General features: G+C 38.7%; 1 protein-coding gene across 4 annotated transcripts in view; it reads right to left on the bottom strand.

The window, feature by feature from the left end:
* EXOC4 (exocyst complex component 4) overlaps positions 1-18,514 on the bottom strand; it is an 831,307-nt gene that overhangs the window by 738,638 nt on the left and 74,155 nt on the right. For all 4 annotated transcript variants that reach the window (XM_079931122.1, XM_079931120.1, XM_079931121.1 and 1 more), the window contains exon 5: positions 17,129-17,238. In XM_079931122.1, coding sequence (XP_079787248.1) covers positions 17,129-17,238 — 110 coding nt within the window. The remainder of the gene's footprint in view (positions 1-17,128; positions 17,239-18,514) is intronic.

Raw genomic sequence — 18,514 nt, 5'->3', positions numbered from 1 at the left:
TTCATCTGTAAAGTGTAGATAACATTATCAATAGAATTGTGCCTATTAATGAGATAATATGACATCAAGAGAAATTCCCAAAAGTAAAAAAATGTATTTTTAAAAATTCTAGCTTTAGGAACTCCAGGGTTGCTGAAGACAAGGGTGGTGGCTTAGGTCCCCATTTCTCAACATTTCCTCCAAAACCAACATAGAACAACAAGAAGAAGAAACAAAACTCATAAAAACTATGCCTTCATGATAACCGAAAGACAGAAATTGCCCCAAATTCAAAATAACTGTAAATAAAAATAAGAAAAAAGAACCCACCTAATCCCAGGAAGTAATATCTCATGCTCCTGCCCCACCCCTGCTTTGCCACAAGGCTTTGTTATAAGCAAAGGTAGACTATGAAAAACTATGACGAAGACATTAATTAAAAGGGAGTTAGGGATGAGCCTAAGATTGATCTAAAACCACCAAAGTTTTAGAAAGACAAATTCCACCCTAAGTTTCAAAATACTAAAAAAGTATCCAAGCAGATCACAGCATGGACTATAGGGACTTAAAAGCAGACACAATTTGAAAGAGCAGTGTTTGAAAATACACAGCCCCTGAGAGAGAAATAAGACAGAAAGAAAGAGATAAATGCCCTTTGGCTATTGGATGATGAAGGGAGAAAGAAGCAAAAAGAGAAACAGGAGAGTCAAAATTCAGAGAACAAACAAGCTTCCCCCTCTGCCAAAACAAAGTCAGCTAAAGTATCTGGAATTTGCTATAATGACAGAGGAGGGAGCCAATGAGCTAGGAATCCTACAAAACACCCCAATATCATAAAAATAAACAGAAAAAACAATGAACACATTCTCATGAGAGTACTACCAAAAAAAAAAAAACCCAACACACATCAACAGAGGAGAATTTCATCCAATAGAACAAACATGAAGGACAAGAAAACTAGAAGATGACACTCCAGGTGGAATTAATATACTCAAACAAGAATTTGGGGATATGAAAAGCCACCTTGAGTCAAAAATTATGACAGACATGGACAATCAAAAGCAAACTGTGAAAAGAAAACTTACCGAACTCAGGAAAGAGATGGAAGAAAAAGACAAAATTATCTCAGATGTGAAGAAAAAATACAAAATACCTATGTCAGAATAAACTGAAATGAATAATTTATAAAGGATACTGATGAAATGCAGGGAACCAAAGTAGAGGATAAAACAGAGATCAAAAAAGAAAAGAAATGAAAAGATGAAGAAGGTAGTAGAAATGGAAGACAGGTGAAGAAAAAATAACAGTGATAAAGAGGGAAAGCAAACAACAGAACACTTAAAATTGTAAACAAAGAAAACTTAGGAAAAATAAGGAATGTATAAAATGAAACAATAGTTCATTGGGTATCTTGGAAAAGTAACAGCAAAAAAAATATCAAAACTCCAAGACATATCCTACTAAAACTATTAAGTTCCTAAGATTAAAAAATCCTTAAGGCCTACAGAATAAGGAACTTACAGGGGAAAAAAAAATTAGGCATCAGAATTTTCCTAAAGTGCTCAAAGGAAAAAAACAATAAAATAGCATTTTTTAAAAAACAATTCAATAATTGAAAGTGTAAACCAAAGAATTCATATCCCCAAGTTGTCCTTTAAGTAACAAGGCTACAGGGAAAGGGGAAAAAAAAAAAGTTTTCAAATAAAGGAACTCTGCACCCATGACCACTACTTGAGGAATTTTTTAGGTAATAAACTTCATCCAATCAAGAGATGACTAGGGAGTGAGAGGGGGAAGATGGCAGAAGAGTAAGACGGGTAGATCACCTTCCTCCCCACAGATACACCAGAAATACATCTACACGTGGAACAACTCCTACAGAACACCTACTGAAGGCTGGCAGAAGACCTCAGACCTCCCAAAAGGCAAGAAATTCCCCCACGTACCTGGGTAGGGCAAAAGAAAAAAGAATAAACAGAGACAAAAGAATAGTGACGGGACCTGCACCAGTGGGAGGGAGCTGCGAAGGAGGAAAGGTTTCCACAAACTAGGAAGCCCCTTTGCGGGACGAGACTGCGGGTGGCGGAGGGGGAAGTTTCAGGGCCGCGGAGGAGAGCACAGAAAAGAGGGGTGCACAGGTCAAAGTGGAGAGATTCCTGCACAGAGGATCGGTGCCGACCGGCACTCACCAGCCCCAAAGGCTTGTCTGCTCACCCACCGGGGCGGGCGGGGCTGGGAGCTGAGGCTCCGGCTTCAGTGCAGCGACAGGATGGCAGCGTGAACACAGCCTGAAGGGGTTACTGCACCACGGATAGCCAGAGGGAGTCTGGGAAAAATTCTGGACCTGCCGAAGAGGCAAGAGGCTTTTTCTTCCCTGCTGCACGAGAGGAGAAGGGATTAAGAGCTCTGCTTAAAGGAGCATCAGAGACAGGCGCAAGCCACGGCTATGAGCGCGAACCCCAGAGACGGGCATGAGACGCAAAGGCTACTGCTGCCGCCTCCAAGAAGCCTCTGTGCAAGCACAGGTCACTATACACACCTCCCTTCTGGGGAGCCTGTGCAATCCGCCACTGCCAGGGTCCCGTGATCCAGGGACAACTTCCCCTGGAGAACGCACGGCGCGCCTCAGGCTGGTGCAACGTCATGCCAGCCTCTGACACCGCAGGATCGCCCCACATCCCCACCCCTCCCTCCCCCCGGCCTGAGTGAACCAGAGTCCCCGAATCAGCAGCTTCTTTAACCCCATCCTATCTGAGCGAAGAACAGACGCACTCCTGCAACCTACACGCAGAGGCGGGGCAAATCCAAAGCTGAGCCCCTGGAGCTGTGAGAACAAAGAAGAAGAAGGGAAGTCCCTCCCAGCAGACTCAGAAGCAGTGGAGTAAAGCTCCACAATCAACTTGATGTACTCTGCATCTGTGGAATACATGAATAGACAACAAATCACCTCAAATTGAGGAGGTGGACTTTGACAGCAAGATTTATTATTTTTCCCCTTTTCCTCTTTTTGTGAGTGTGTATGTATATGCTTCTGTGTGAGATTTTGCCTGTACAACTCTGCTTTCACCATTTGTCCTAGGGTTCTATCCATTCATTTCTTTTTTTTTAATTTAAAAAAAATTTTTCTTAATAATTATTTTTTATTTTAATAATTTTATTTTACCTTCCTTTATTTTATTTTATCCTCTTTCTTTCTTTCTTCCTTTCTTTCTACTTTTTCTCCCTTTTCTTCTGAGCCATGGGAATGAAAGGCTCTCGGTGCTACAGCCAGGAGTCAGTGCTGTGCCTCTGACGTGGGAGAGCCAACTTCAGGACACTGGTCCACAAGAGACCTCCCAGCTCCACATAATATCAAATGGCGAAAATCTCCCAAGGATCTCCATCTCAACACCAATACCCAGCTTCACTCAAGGATCAGCAAGCTACAGTGCTGGACACCCTAAACCAAACAACTAGCAAGACAGGAACACAACCCCACCCATTAGCAGAGAGGCTGCCTAAAATCATAATTAGTCAACAGACACCCCAAAACACACCATCAGACGTGGACCTGCCCACCAGAAAGACAAGATCCAGCCTCATCCACCAGAACACAGGCACTAGTCCCCTCCACCAGAAGGCCTACACAACCCACTGAACCAACCTTAGCCACTGGGGGCAGACACCAAAAACAATGGGAACAAAAAGGAGATCCCAAACACAGTAAGATAAGCAAAATGAGAAGACAGAAAAGCACATAGCAGATGAAGGAGCAAGATAAAAACCCACCAGACCTAACAAATGAAGAGGAAATAGGCAGTCTACCTGAAAAGGAATTCAGAATAATGATAGTAAAGATGATGCAAAATCGTGTAAATAGAATGGAGACAATACAAGAAACATTTAACAAGGACCTAGAAGAACTAAAGATGAAACAAGCAACTATGAACAACACAATAAATGAAAGTAAAAATACTGTAGATGGGATCAATAGCAGAATAACTGAGGCAGAAGAACGGATAAGTGATCTGGAAGATAAAAAAGAGGAAATAACTACTGCAGAGCAGAATAAAGAAAAAAGAATGAAAAGAACTGAGGACAGTCTCAGAGACCTCTGGGACAACATGAAACGCACCAACATTCGAATTATAGGGGTTCCAGAAGAAGAAGAGAAAAAGAAAGGGACTGAGAAAATATTTGAAGAGATTATAGTTGAAAACTTCCCTAATATGGGAAAGGATATAGTTAATCAAGTCTAGGAAGCACAGAGAGTTCCATACAGGAAAAATCCAAGGAGAAATATGCCAAGACACATATTAATCAAACTGTCAAAAATTAAATACAAAGAAAACATATTAAAAGCAGCAAGGGAAAAACAACAAATAACACACAAGGGAATCCCCATAAGGTTAACAGCTGCTCTTTCAGCAGAAACTCTGCAAGCCAGAAGGGACTGGCAGGACATACTTAAAGTGATGAAGGAGAAAAACCTGCAACCAAGATTACTCTACCCAGCAAGGATCTCATTCAGATTTGATGGAGAAATTAAAACCTTTACAGACAAGCAAAAGCTGAGAGAGTTCAGCACCACGAAACCAGCTTTACAACAAATGCTAAAGGAACTTCTCTAGACAAGAGACACAAGAGAAGGAAAAGACCTAGAGTAATGAACCCAAAACAATTAAGAAAATGGGAATAGGAACATACATATCGATAATTACCTTAAATGTAAATGGACTAAATGCTCCCACCAAAAGACACAGATTGGCTGAATGGATACAAAAACAAGACGCATATATTTGCTGTCTACAAGAGACCCACTTCAGACCTAGAGACACATACAGACTGAAAGTAAGGGGACGGAAAAAGATATTCCATGCAAATGGAAACCAAAAGAAAGCTGGAGTACCAATCCTCAAATCAGACAAAATAGACTTTAAAATAAAGACTACTACAGGAAACAAAGAAGGACACTACATAATGATCAAGGCATCAATCCAAGAAGAAGATATAACAACTGCAAAATATTTATGCACCCAACATACGAGCACCTCAATACATAAGGCAAATACTAACAGCCATAAAAGGGGAAATCGACAGTAACACAGACATAGTAGGGGACTTTAACACCCCACTTTCACCAATGGACAGATCATCCAAAATGAAAATAAATAAGGAAACACAAGCTTTAAATGATACATTAAACAAGATGGACTGAATTGATATTTATAGAACATTCCACCCAAATACAACAGAATACACATTTTTCTCAAGTGCTCATGGAACATTCTCCAGGATAGATCATATCTTGAGTCACAAATCAAGCCTTGGTAAATTTAAGAAAATTGAAATTGCATCAAGTATCTTTTCCAACCACAATGCTACGAGACTAGATATCAATTACAGGAAAAGATCTGTAAAAAATACAAACACATGGAGGCTAAACAATACACTACTTAATAACGAAGTGATCACTGAAGAAATCAAAGAAGAAATCAAAACATACCTAGAAACAAATGACAATGCAGGCACGACGAGCCAAAACCTGTGGGATACAGCAAAAGCAGTTCTAAGAGGGAAGTTTATAGCAATACAATCCTACCTTAAGAAACAGGAAACATCTCGAATAAACAACCTAACCTTGCACCTAAAGCAATTAGAGAAAGAAGAACAAAAAAACCCCAAAGTTAGCAGAAGGAAAGAAATCATAAAAATCAGATCAGAAATAAATGAAAAAGGAATGAAGGAAACGATAGCAAAGATCAATAAAACTAAAAGCTGGTTCTTTCAGAAGATAAACAAAAGTGATAAACCATTAGCCAGACTCATCAAGAAAAAAAGAGAGAAGACTCAAATCAATAGAATTAGAAATGAAAAAGGAAAAGTAACAACTGACACTGCAGAAATACAAAAGATCATGAGAGATTACTACAAGCAACTCTATGCCAAATAAATGGACAACCTGGAAGAAATGGACAAATTCTTAGAAATGCACAGCCTGCCGAGACTGAACAGGAAGAAATAGAAAATATGAACAGACCAATCACAAGCACTGAAATTGAAACTTTGATTAAAAGTCTTCCAACAAACAAAAGCCCAGGACCAGATGGCTTCAGAGGTGAATTTTATCAAACATTTAGAGAAGAGCTATCACCTATCCTCTCAGACTCTTCCAAAACATAGTAGAGGAAGGAACACTCCCAAACCCATTCTGCGAGGCCACCATCACCCTGATACCAGAACCAGACAAGGATGTCACAAAGAAAGCAAACTACAGGCCAATATCACTGAGGAACATAGATGCAAAAATCCTCAACAAAATACTAGCAAACAGAATCCAACAGCACATTAACAGGATCATACACCATGATCAAGTGGGGTTTATTCCAGGAATGCAAGGATTCTTCAATATATGCAAATCAATCAATGTGATACACCATATTAACGAACTGAAGGAGAAAAACCATATGATCATCTCAATAGATGCAGAGAAAGCTTTCGACAAAATTCAACACCCATCTATGATAAAAACCCTGCAGAAAGTAGGCATAGAGGGAACTTTCCTCAATATAATAAAGGCCATATATGACAAACCCACAGCCAACAACGTCCTCAATGGTGAAAAACTGAAAGCATTTTCACTAAGATCAGGAACAAGACAAGGTTGCCCACTCCTACCACTCTTATTCAACATAGTTTTGGAAGTTTTAGCCACAGCAATCACAGAAGAAAAGGAAATTAAAGGAATCCAAATTGGAAAAGAAGAAGTAAAGCTGTCACTGTTTGCATGACATGATACTATACATAGAGAATCCTAAAGATGCTACCAGAAAACTTCTAGAGCTAACCAATGAATTTGGTAAAGTAGCAGGATACAAAATTAATGCACAGAAATCTCTGGCATTCCTATACACTAATGATCAAAAATCTGAAAGTGAAATCAAAAAAACCTCCCATTTACATTGCAACAAAAAGAATAAAATATCTAGGAATAAACCTACCTAAGGAGACAAAAGACCTGTATGCAGAAAATTATAAGACACTGATGAAAGAAATTAAAGATGATACAAATAGATGGAGAGATATACCATGTTCTTGGATTGGAAGAATCAACATTGAGAAAATGACTCTACTACCCAAAGCAATCTACAGATTCAATGCAATCCCTATCAAACTACCATTGGCATTTTTCACAGAACTACAACAAAAAATTTCACAATTTGTATGGAAACACAAAAGACACCGAATAGCCAATGCAATCTTGAGAACAAAAAACGGAGCTGGAGGAATCAGTCTCCCTGACTTCAGACTATACTAGAAACCTACAGTAATCAAGACAGTATGGTACTGGCACAAAAACAGAAAGATAGATCAATGGAACAGGATAGAAAGCCCAGAGATAAACCCATGCACATATGGTCACCTTATCTTTGATAAAGGAGGCAGGAATGTACAGTGGAGAAAGGACAGCCTCTTCAATAAGTGGTGCTGGGAAAAGTAGACAGGTACATGTAAAAGTATGAGATTAGATCAGTCCCTAACACCATACACAAAAATATGCTCAAAATGGATTAAAGACCTAAATGTAAGGCCAGACACTATCAAACTCTTAGAGGAAAATATAGGCAGGACACTCTATGACATAAATCACAGCAAGATCCTTTTTGACCCACCTCCTAGAGAAATGGAAATAAAAATAAACAAATGCGACCTAATGAAACTTAAAAGCTTTTGCACAGCAAAGGAAACCATAAACAACACCAAAAGACAACCCTCAGAATGGGAGAAAATATTTGCCAATGAAGCAACTGACAAAGGATTAATCTCCAAAATTTACAAAAAGCTCATGCAGCTCAATTACAAAAAAACAAACTATGGAATCCAAAAATGGGCAGAAGACCTAAACAGACATTTCTCCAAAGAAGATATACAGACTGACAACAAACACATGAAAGAATGCTCAACATCATTAATCATTAGAGAAATGCAAATCAAAACAACAATGAGATATCATCTCACATCAGTCAGAATGGCCATCATCAAAAAATCTAGAAACAATAAATGCTGGAGAGGTTGTGGAGAAAGGGAACACTCTTGCACTGCTGGTGGAAATGTGAATTAGTACAGCCACTATGAAGAACAGTACGGAGGTTCCTTAAAAAACTACAAATAGAACTACCATATGACACAGCAATCCCACTACTGGGCATATACCCTGTGAAAACCAAAATTCAAAAGGAGTCATGTACCAAAATGTTCATTGCAGCTCTATTTACAATAGCCAGGAGATGGAAACAACCTAAGTGTCCATCATCGGATGAATGGATAAAGAAGATGTGGCACATATATACAATGGAATATTACTCAGCCATAAAAAGAAACGAAATTGAGCTATTTGTAATGAGGTGTATGGACCTAGAGTCTGTCATACAGAGTGAAGTAGGTCAGAAAGAGAAAGACAAATACCATATGTTAACACATATATATGGAATCAAAGAAAAAAAAATGTCATGAAGGACCTAGGGGTAAGACAGGAATAAAGACACAGACCTACTAGAGAATGGACTTGAGGATACAGGGCGGGGGAAGGGTAAGCTGTGACAAAGTGAGTGAGGGCCATGGACATATATACACTACCAAACGTAAAATAGATAGCTAGTGGGAAGCAGCCTCATAGCACAGGGAGATCAGCTCGGTGGTTTGTGACCACCTAGAGGGGAGGGATAGGGAGGGTGGGAGGGAGGGAGACGCAAGAGGGAAGAGATATGGGAACATATGTATAGTATAACTGATTCACTTTGTTATAAAGCAGAAACTAACACATCATTGTAAAGCAATTATACTCCGATAAAGATGTTAAAAAAAAAAAAACCTGTCACATTTACAGAAATCAATTTGTAAAAATTAAAGTCTAACAATGCCAATTTAACAGTAAGAGGTAGAGAAACATGCACTGCTTGGAGAATTCTACATTGGTGTAACTACTTTAAAAATCAATTGCAAGTAAACTTTAAAAGGCACAACATTCCTATCCATACACACACATGCACCCTAAGAGCAAGGCTTCCCTACCTCCTGGGCATCATGGCACATACAGAAAATAATAGTACTTTTATAGCACAGCTAGGGTATATGAAGGTGGCTGCATGTGGCTAGAAAGGACTTGCCGAGAGATTCTGACTGCCCCAACTGGCTATTCCAAAGGCTGAAATGTTTATCTTAGATATACTATAAACCATTCCAGGGGTTGGGAAACTGTCCTAGAGAAATATATACAAGAATCTTCATTGCTGTAAGGTTCCCAATAATGAAAAAGAAACAACTTATACCTTGTCTATGTATAACAGAATGAATAAAGTATGATCTAGTTATATAATAAAATACTATGACAGTAGTAAAATTAATAAACTAAAGTTATAGCACATGAGAAAATCCAAAAATACAATGTTGAATGAAACACTCCAGTAGTAGAATAATACATATTGTATTATATAATTATAAGTTAATTAAGCAATTATATAATTAAAATTAATAAGTAAATTGATTTACTTAAGCCTTAAAATATTCAAAGGACAATACAGTTTGGATGTATAAACATAAAATTTATATATAAATATAAATATATATAAACTACATGCATTGTTTCTATTTGACAAATGCCCAAAATATGTACACATATACATACATACACACAGTAAAAGTATGAAAACATACAGGAAAAAGATACAGAACAATTTCAAAATAGCAGCTAACCTCTGGGGTAGAAGGGAGAGGAAAGAATTGGGAAAGAAGTCATGAATTCATGGGAGCTTCAATTACACGTGTAATGTTTTATTTTTTTAAAAAAGAATCTGGAGCAAATATAGAAAAATAGTAAGATTTATTAATCTAGTGGGAAGTACATAGGTGATGGTTATATTGATCTCTGATGCATGAATAATGTAATATTCATATTTTATAATATTGATTATAAATATTTTAATAAATACAGAATACAGGCACACCTTGTTTTATTGTGCTTTGCAGATATTGCATTTTTTACAAATTGAAGGTTTGCAGCAAGCTTGAGTCAAGCAAGTCTATCAGCATCATTTTTCCAACAGCATTTGCTCACTCTGTCACATTTTGGTAATTCTCACGATTTGTCTAAACTTTTTCATTATCATTATTATATTTGTTATGGTGATCAGTGATCTCTGATATAACTACTGTAACTGTTTTGGAATGCCACAAACCACAGCCAAGTAAGATGGAAAACTTAATGGATAAATATTGTGTGTGTTCTGACTGCTCCACTGACTGGCTGTTCCCCTCTCCTCAGGCCTCCCTATATCCAGGGACACAACAATACTGAAATTAGGCCAATTAATAACCCTACAATGGCCTCTAAGTGTTCAAGTGAAAGGAAGAGTCAGTCAATAGGGCAAACTTCATTGCTGTCTTATTTTAAGAAATTGTCACAGCCTTCCCAGCCTTCAGCAACTACCACCTGATGATCAGTCAGCAGCCATCAACTCCAAGGCAAGACCCTCCACCTTTTTACTTCAGTAAAAAGATTACAACTCACTGAAGGCTAAGATGATGGTTAGCGTCTTTTAGCAATGAAATGTTTTTAAATTAAGCTATGTATATACATTGTTTTTTTAGACATAGTGCTATTGCATACTTAATAGACTACAGTATAGTGTAAACATAACTTTTACATGCACAGGGGAACCAAAAACTTCCTGTGACTCACTTCACTGTGGTGGTCTGGAACCAAACCCACACTACCTCTGAGGTATACCTGTATTTATATTCTGTATCTTTTTCCTGTTTGTTTTCATACTTTTACTGTGTATATGTATGTATATGTGTATATAGGCTGTACATGTGTAAATGCAGACTATATATATTGTTTCTATATATTGATCCATATCTCTGTTTTTGTCCCAATACCACACTGTTTTGATTACTGTAGCTTTGTAGTATTGTCTGAAGTCTGGGAGGGTTACGCCTCCCGCTTTGTTCTTTTTCCTCAGATTTACTTTGGCAATTCTGGGTCTATATATTTATATATGTGTATATGTTATACAGTATTTATTCATATTTATAAACTATATTATTAAATACATTTTTATACATTAAAAATTAATATTTTTCTTAAAATAAACTCTGGTCTTGCTTCATTTTTACATTTAGAAACATATGAACTGTTAGTTCTATTTTGTCTCCCTTGTATATATTCCTCAACTCTACTTTTGACCAATCATAGAAGTCAAAGATATTTAATAAGAGCAAATGCAAGGATACTTCAGAAACAGTTGATTTAAAATAGTAAGGGAGGGGACTTCCCTGGTGGTGCAGTGGTTAAGAATCTGCCTGCCAATCCAGGGGACACGGGTTTGAGCCCTGGTCCAGGAAGATCCCACATGCCGCGGAGCAACTAAGCCCATATGCCACATCTACTGAGCCTGAGCTCTAGAGCCCATGAGCCATAACTACTGAGCCCGCCTGCCACAACTACTGAAGCCCGCATGCCTAGAGCCCATGCTCCACAACAAGAGAAGCCACCGCAGTGAGAAGCCCGCGCACCGCAACAAAGAGTAGCCCCCGCTCACCGCAACTAGAGAAAGCCCACACGCAGTAACAAAGACCCAATGCAGCCAAAAATAAATTAATTAATTAATTAAAGAAAAAAATACCAAGGGAGGTCCTGTCCTGAGGACAGAAGTAACTCAAAAGGTGTCAAGATTCTGGAGAATCAGATCTTCACTATTCTAGACATTTGAGTTCCAAAAAGAGAAGTTTCATCTCCTTTTATGTTAGGATTCATAGCTCCCAACGCATGTGAAGAGAATTTTTAAAATATCAGACCCAAAATTCTTAAGATAAATATCAAGTCTCAGAACAAGGTTTGATGAAATAAAACACACATCAAGAAAACAGCAGCAAAATAAAAAAAAATCATCTCATTTGTGATCTCTTTAAGTTTTATTGCTTAACCTATGCTGGTTCCAAAAAGGAAGGGAGTAGGAAGTCCAATTTCATTATAGTTATATTCACAGCAATCCCAGCAGGAGTGTGAATAAAATGAATAAAGAAGCCACAATGAAATGCCTGTGTATCTTGGGAGTAATTGCTCAGTCAAAACGTTCCAAAGGCAATTTGCCAAATAAAAAGACATAATGGGAATCCAAAAGCTTAAACCAACATTTTACTATAATTATTGGCTTTTCTCCACACTTCGCCCATCCTTCTACCTAAGTTATAGTTGAATTACTGTTTCTAAATTAGACTTTAGTTTCCCTGTATATTACAAAATACTGTGACTGATGAGAATAATAGAAAAAAAGGCTTGCAAAATACATCTTTTACATATTCAGAGTGAGGACAGCATGAGGCCAGCCTCCAACAATTACCATCTTGGTTGAACCTGGACCAATCACTCAACCTCCCTGGATTCAGTTTCCACATTTGTAAAAAGAGTTTTAAAAATAAGCCTTGATTAACTGGAGTATGAGCAGTTTTTCATATATTTACTAGCATAGGTGTCCTCTTATGCAAACTGCCTGTTCATATTTTTGCCTATTTTTCTACTTGCTTGCTTCATTGATTTATAGGGATTCTTTATATATTCTGAATACTTAACGTCTGTCAGATAAATGCCAATCTTTCCATGTATATAGACTCTTCTGTGAATTGCACATTATTTGCCCAGTTCTTTATTATGCCATTGCTTTTTTTCATTATTATGTAAGAAAATTAAGTGGATGCTAATCATTTTCCTCTTAATGCATTGCTTGCTTCTGCCAATATGTGCCTTGATTTTGCATTTTGTAAGTAAATGTTTTATTTTTTAATTAGATGATGCATAGACATATACAATTCCATACTTTTAGGATAACTTAAACACCTGATAATACACTTAAATGTCATATAAATATGATAATCTTAACAGTGACAATATCAGTGTTGTCACTGATAATGACAACAGTACCCGCTCCAACTACCTTGTAGGACTGCTGCATCAGTTGAATGATGTAACGTATCTTGCAAACTATAACATGTAAACTATGATAAGATCACCTCTCAGGGACTTCCCTGGTGGCCCAGTGGTTAAGAATCTGCCTGCCAATGCAGGGGACATGGGTTCGAGCCCTGGTCCGGGAAGATCCCACATGCCGCGGAGCAACTAAGCCCATGTGCCACAACTACTGAGCCTGCGCTCTAGGGCCCACGAGCCACAACTACTGAAGCCCGTGTGCCACAACTACTGAAGCCCGCACGCCTAGAGCCCGTGCTCCGCAACAAGAGAAGCCACCGCGATGAGAAGTCCACGCACCGCAATGAAGAGTAGCCCCCGCTCACCGCAACTAGAGGAAGCCCACGCACAGCAATCAAGACCCAACGCAGCCAAAAATAAAATAAAAAATAAAATTAATTTAAAAAAAAGAATAGCTCTCATAGAAAAGTCACTCACAACTCTACCTCTAAATAAGACATCTGAAAAACGACTCATTCACAAGCCATGAAAGTTCTCATTTAATTAATAATAATCTGAAAGTTTTCAGGAATCACCTCTAACTCTAATTTATGGCACCCCGATGGGAGATCTATTCTACCCAGGGATTCCCTGTTGCAACTTCCTCTATAAAAATGTCAGTTCTAATGGATTACACCCTCAATCCTACTATTTCACAAGATGAGAGAGGAGCTTTAAGAGCCTATGTTAAATTCCCTGCTGAAAATGACTATTACTTTCTAGGCTGACTTGCAGAGCACTTCACAAATAGACTCCCGGGACTTACTGTTCATTATTAAGAATAAGACAAAATTTCTGTCCTTTGTTATAGTATATTTCTTCAACCCCACACTTTTATATTTACTTAGTAACAGTTTATGCAGTTCTCCAGATAATTTACATCTTCCTCCTTTATACAATCCCCTTTAATAATGTGACCCGGATTAATATAGTCCTAAAAACTAGAACTGCAAAGACTTCACACATAATTTCAAGAAAGTCAAATTTTTATACACTGGCTCCTAAAAATAACTTAAGTCAAGAAGATAGGTAGTGCAGAGTGTGATAAGCAGAATAATGGTCCCTGAAAGATATCCATGTCCTAATACCCAGAGTCTGTGCATATGCTGCTTTACATGGCAAAGGAGACGTTGCACATGAAATTAAGGTTAAGGACCTTGAGATGGGGAAAGGATCTTGGATTATCCAGGTGGGAATCAATTTAATCACATGGGCCCGTAAGAGAGGAAGAAGGAAGCAGAAGAGTGGGTCAGAGAGATGTGAGGTGGGAAGGATGCGACCTGAGAAAGATGTGACCCACCATCCCTGGTTTTGAAGATGGAGGAAGGGAGCCACAAGTCAAGGAAAGCAAGAGCCTCTAGGAGCAGGAAAAGGCAAGGAAATGGATTCTCCTGCAGAACCTCTGGTAGGAACATAGCCCTGCCCACAGCCTTCATTTTAGCCCAATGAGACCCATGTCGGACTTCTTACGGACTTCAACCGTAAGATGATCAATGTATGGTGTCATTTGTTGCGGCAGCAATAGAAAACTAATACCTAGTTTTTGGTTGTTGTTTTTTTCTTTAAGATTTTTTTTGATGTGGACCATTTTTAAAGTCTTCACTGAATTTGTTACAATATTGCTTCTGTTTTATGTTTTGATTTTTGGCCACGAAGCATGTGGGATCTTAGCTCCCCGACCAGGGATCGAACCCACTCTCCCTGCACTAGAAGGTAGAGTATTAACCACTGGAACACCAGGGAAGTCCCATAATACCTTATTTTCAGGAAAACAAACTGAGCATACTCTGGAACCCAGCTACTATTTGTCAGCTGTTCAACTTAAACCCATTATTAACCACCCTCAGTCTTGGTTTTCTTATCTGTAAAATGGGGCTAATAGTGCCTCTCTCATAAGATCGCTGAAAGGACTGAATGAGTTAATTCATGTAAAGCACTTATTTCTACTGTTAGAAGGTACTAAACACATCTTAACTACTGCTACTATTGACTTTAATCAGTAATAATTTAATTACCTTCTTTTTCAGTCACCCCCCAGAAAAATCAAGAGATCAACAGTCTTCCAAACAAGTCAAGGAAATGAGCTTTTCTAAAACGAAAGGTTTGTGCACATATCTACAAGCCGTCTCCATAATGGTCCCAAGCTCCACTCATCTATCACACAGTTCTTCCAGAGTCATCCCCACAGACTGCTGAAGTCAAAGTGTCACTATGAACTCCACTCAGTGATAAAGGCTATCTACAGGGCCTGACAGGAAAAGCGCGCAAAGAGGAAGAGCTGTCTTATTAAAAATAACAGATGTTGCAAAATTAGTTTCTACTGAAATCTGCCATCACTGGCATTTTCCTCAGCTTTTTTGGTATTTATATTTTTCATTTTCAAAATGCCTGACCCATCATCTCTTCATGAACAATTAAAATTTTTATTTCACTTGGCCATTGACTCAGCAACATTTATGTAAATTGATATAACCAGGCTAAGCAATAATTCACATTATAAAAACACAAAGATCTAACAATTGGTAATTTCCACAAAAGGTAGAGGTAAACTACAGATCAAAAGTATTAATGCATTTTCTATTTCATAATTCCACACTCTCTAACAGCTCAAAGCAGTGTCAAAATTCAAAGAACAGCAATATTACAACAGAAAGGGGGAGAAAACAAAACCTGTTAATTCCAGGAAGAAGCTTGAGCACAAACCTCCGTAAAGTGTCATAATTAAAAATAAGTGCTTGGGTTTTAGGAAAAAAAATCAGTAACTAAGACTAATAGAAAAATTTATTATAAAGCAATTCCTATACTTTTCCTACAGTAAAAGCAATACTCTTCAAGATTCCAGGCTTAAATAACCCTAAATTTTAATTAAATTATATTTTATAAAGTAATTAAATATGCCCCAGCAACAATATATTGTTAGGCTCTCAAAAGAATCACTTTCAGTTAGTTGCACAAAACACATTGACTGAATCCAAATTATTTTTCTACCTCTTCATCATTTCGAGGTCTATAGGACTACAGAACTAGTAGGAACTAAGTTTTACCTGAAAAGCCAATGATAATCAATATTACTATTTTCTTTAAAAGGCATTGAGAACTTTAGCCATCACACAAAGGCAACTGTGGGACAGCCCACAAAAAAACATCCAGTCACCTTCTCCCTAGCCCAAAGCTGCGACAAACAGGGCAGGTGTTTGCAGACCCCAGAAGGTCTGAATCCAGCTGAGCTGAACCTTCTGATGGGGCAGGTCTGAGCCACTCCAGAAGAATTCCCTTAAATCTTTGCATCCATATTCAAAGTACAACTTCCCTGCCCCAACTTTAAATATAGGCAAAAATGGCTCTCCTCTGTCTTATTCAACACAATATTAGGTTGCACAGGAATAAACAATAATCGTTTGTGGATATGTCCCCAAAGCGCACTGTGTGTGTCCGCGCATGCACACACACGCAAGCAGGCACATGTAGACGTGGAGAGGCCACTGGAAGATATAAGAAATCAAGATATAGGGCAGGGGTCACACACTCAAAAGCTCTCAGACCAGGAAGGTACTACGTGCAGCAGCTGGGTAAAAGCTAACAGGATCAACAGAAGTTACAGCAAAACATCAAAACAAAAAGCATATGCTCCATCAAAAAGCATTCAGGGGGCTTCCCTGGTGGCGCAGTGGTTGAAGGTCCGCCTGCCGATGCAGGGGACGCGGGTTCGTGCCCCGGTCCGGGAGGATCCCACATGCCGCGGAGCGGCTGGGCCCGTGAGCCATGGCCGCCGCTGAGCCTGCGCATCCGGAGCCTGTGCTCCGCAATGGGAGAGGCCACAACAGTGAGAGGCCCGCGTACCGCAAAAAAAAAAAAAAGCATTCAAATTCAACTTCAGAAAAACAAGCAGTGCTGGTCAAACAAAACACAGCTGGAGTCAGCAGACAGGCCAGCTTCAGCTGACAGTTTTTAAAACTGATAATGCAATAGGCCCAACCAATCATCTTCTATCTTCTTCCCTCTGAGGGCAGCAAAGGGCTGATCACAGGCTCCAAGGCGGTAACCTCAGGCCCTCCCAACCCTGGCCGCGAAGGCTTCCCCAGGCCTGGGCCCAGGAACCGCAGCCCAGCAAAAAGAAGTTGAGTGGCTGAAGAATTAAATACTTACCACTTGAGCTTCCAGGAGTAGAATACTGAGAGGTATCGAGGAATTTTCGAGGAGTAGGAACGTTTGTAACATCAAGCAGAGGAACAGGAGAAGCATCTTTCACGAGGGAGCTGAAGGGGGAAAGTAGCAGTAGTTACTCAGCGCGTTCTCCAAAATCAACTTAAGTCCAAAAACATGCCCATCCTTTATTGCTTTCCTTTTGTCATGAACCCTCTTTATACTCTGACTTCAAATATCTCAAGTCTACTTCAAGTAAAGTGTTGGTCACAGACAGAGGAATAAAAATGTATTTGAAGGATTCCAAATATCAATATTTACATTTTTATCTTTTTATTACAATACTAGGTTAAAAAAATAGTTTAAGTGTATTCTGATCATCTGATGACCACCTTATAACCAAATTCTGCCACACGCTTCATTACCCCCTTTGTTTCTATATTAAAATTATTTTATCAGCAAAGAAAGATCAAGTAACACCTTACCATGATAACTGAATGAAAGTTAAGCCTAGATTAACTTGTGTCTTTCAAGCTGGACCTTTTTTTTTTTTTTTTGACATATACTGGGAGTTCACTGCACTTAGTTTCCTTTAAAAACAAGATTCATAAATTTCATCAAGTTGAGAATCAGGTTTATAAAAGATGATTTAAGGAATCACAAACAGGGTAATTCAGTATTTGATTACCCATTTCACCTTTTCCAAAAAGGCCTAGCAACTCATCTTAATAATTAACTTTGGAGTCTCCAAAATAAACACATTAGCTTTAAATGACACAAAGACTATAAAAAACCAATTTTCAAGATAATTCCCATCTACAGGCATCTGTTAAGTCCAAGAATGTAGGCAGTGCCAAGGCAAATAACACCTGTGCCTTACCCTGAAGAAACTGAATCATCTAATCACACTGCATCTCTAACAGAAAGGCTTCTCGAACTCATGTTCCAAGGATAGACAGGTCAAAGCCATAGTTCTCACCTCCTTCCAGTCCCAATAACATCACCAGTAAGAATGGCTACCACGGAAGTGATTCTCAAAGTGGGCTGTAAAGGGAGGGCAGACAGAGGGGAGCAGGAACAAGACTACACCTTCAAGAAACCTTCCCCCAAATGGGAGAAAAAAAATGTGTGGAAGTTTGAACATTGACCCCCTACAGTGATATATCCCCATCTCCCTCCCACCACTCCTTTGAAACTTCCACATGCAAGGTACATGTATATTTCTAAGCTAATAAAAAAAAAAAAAAACCATGTTTCAGAAAACTTTGAAAAACAAACTTTAGGTTAAAAGGCAAAATTATCTTTCAAGGTGTTATTTTTATCTAGTGTTAATGTTTACAGCCACTGTCCTAGGCCCGGAGGTTAACTATGGCGGTCATTAGCTTCTCC

Source organism: Stenella coeruleoalba (genome assembly GCF_951394435.1).
Source record: "Stenella coeruleoalba genome assembly, chromosome: 9".
Classification (NCBI taxonomy): Eukaryota; Metazoa; Chordata; class Mammalia; order Artiodactyla; family Delphinidae; genus Stenella; species Stenella coeruleoalba.
The sequence above is the reverse complement of the archived record's forward strand: the minus strand, read 5'-3'. Positions and strand labels throughout refer to the sequence as shown.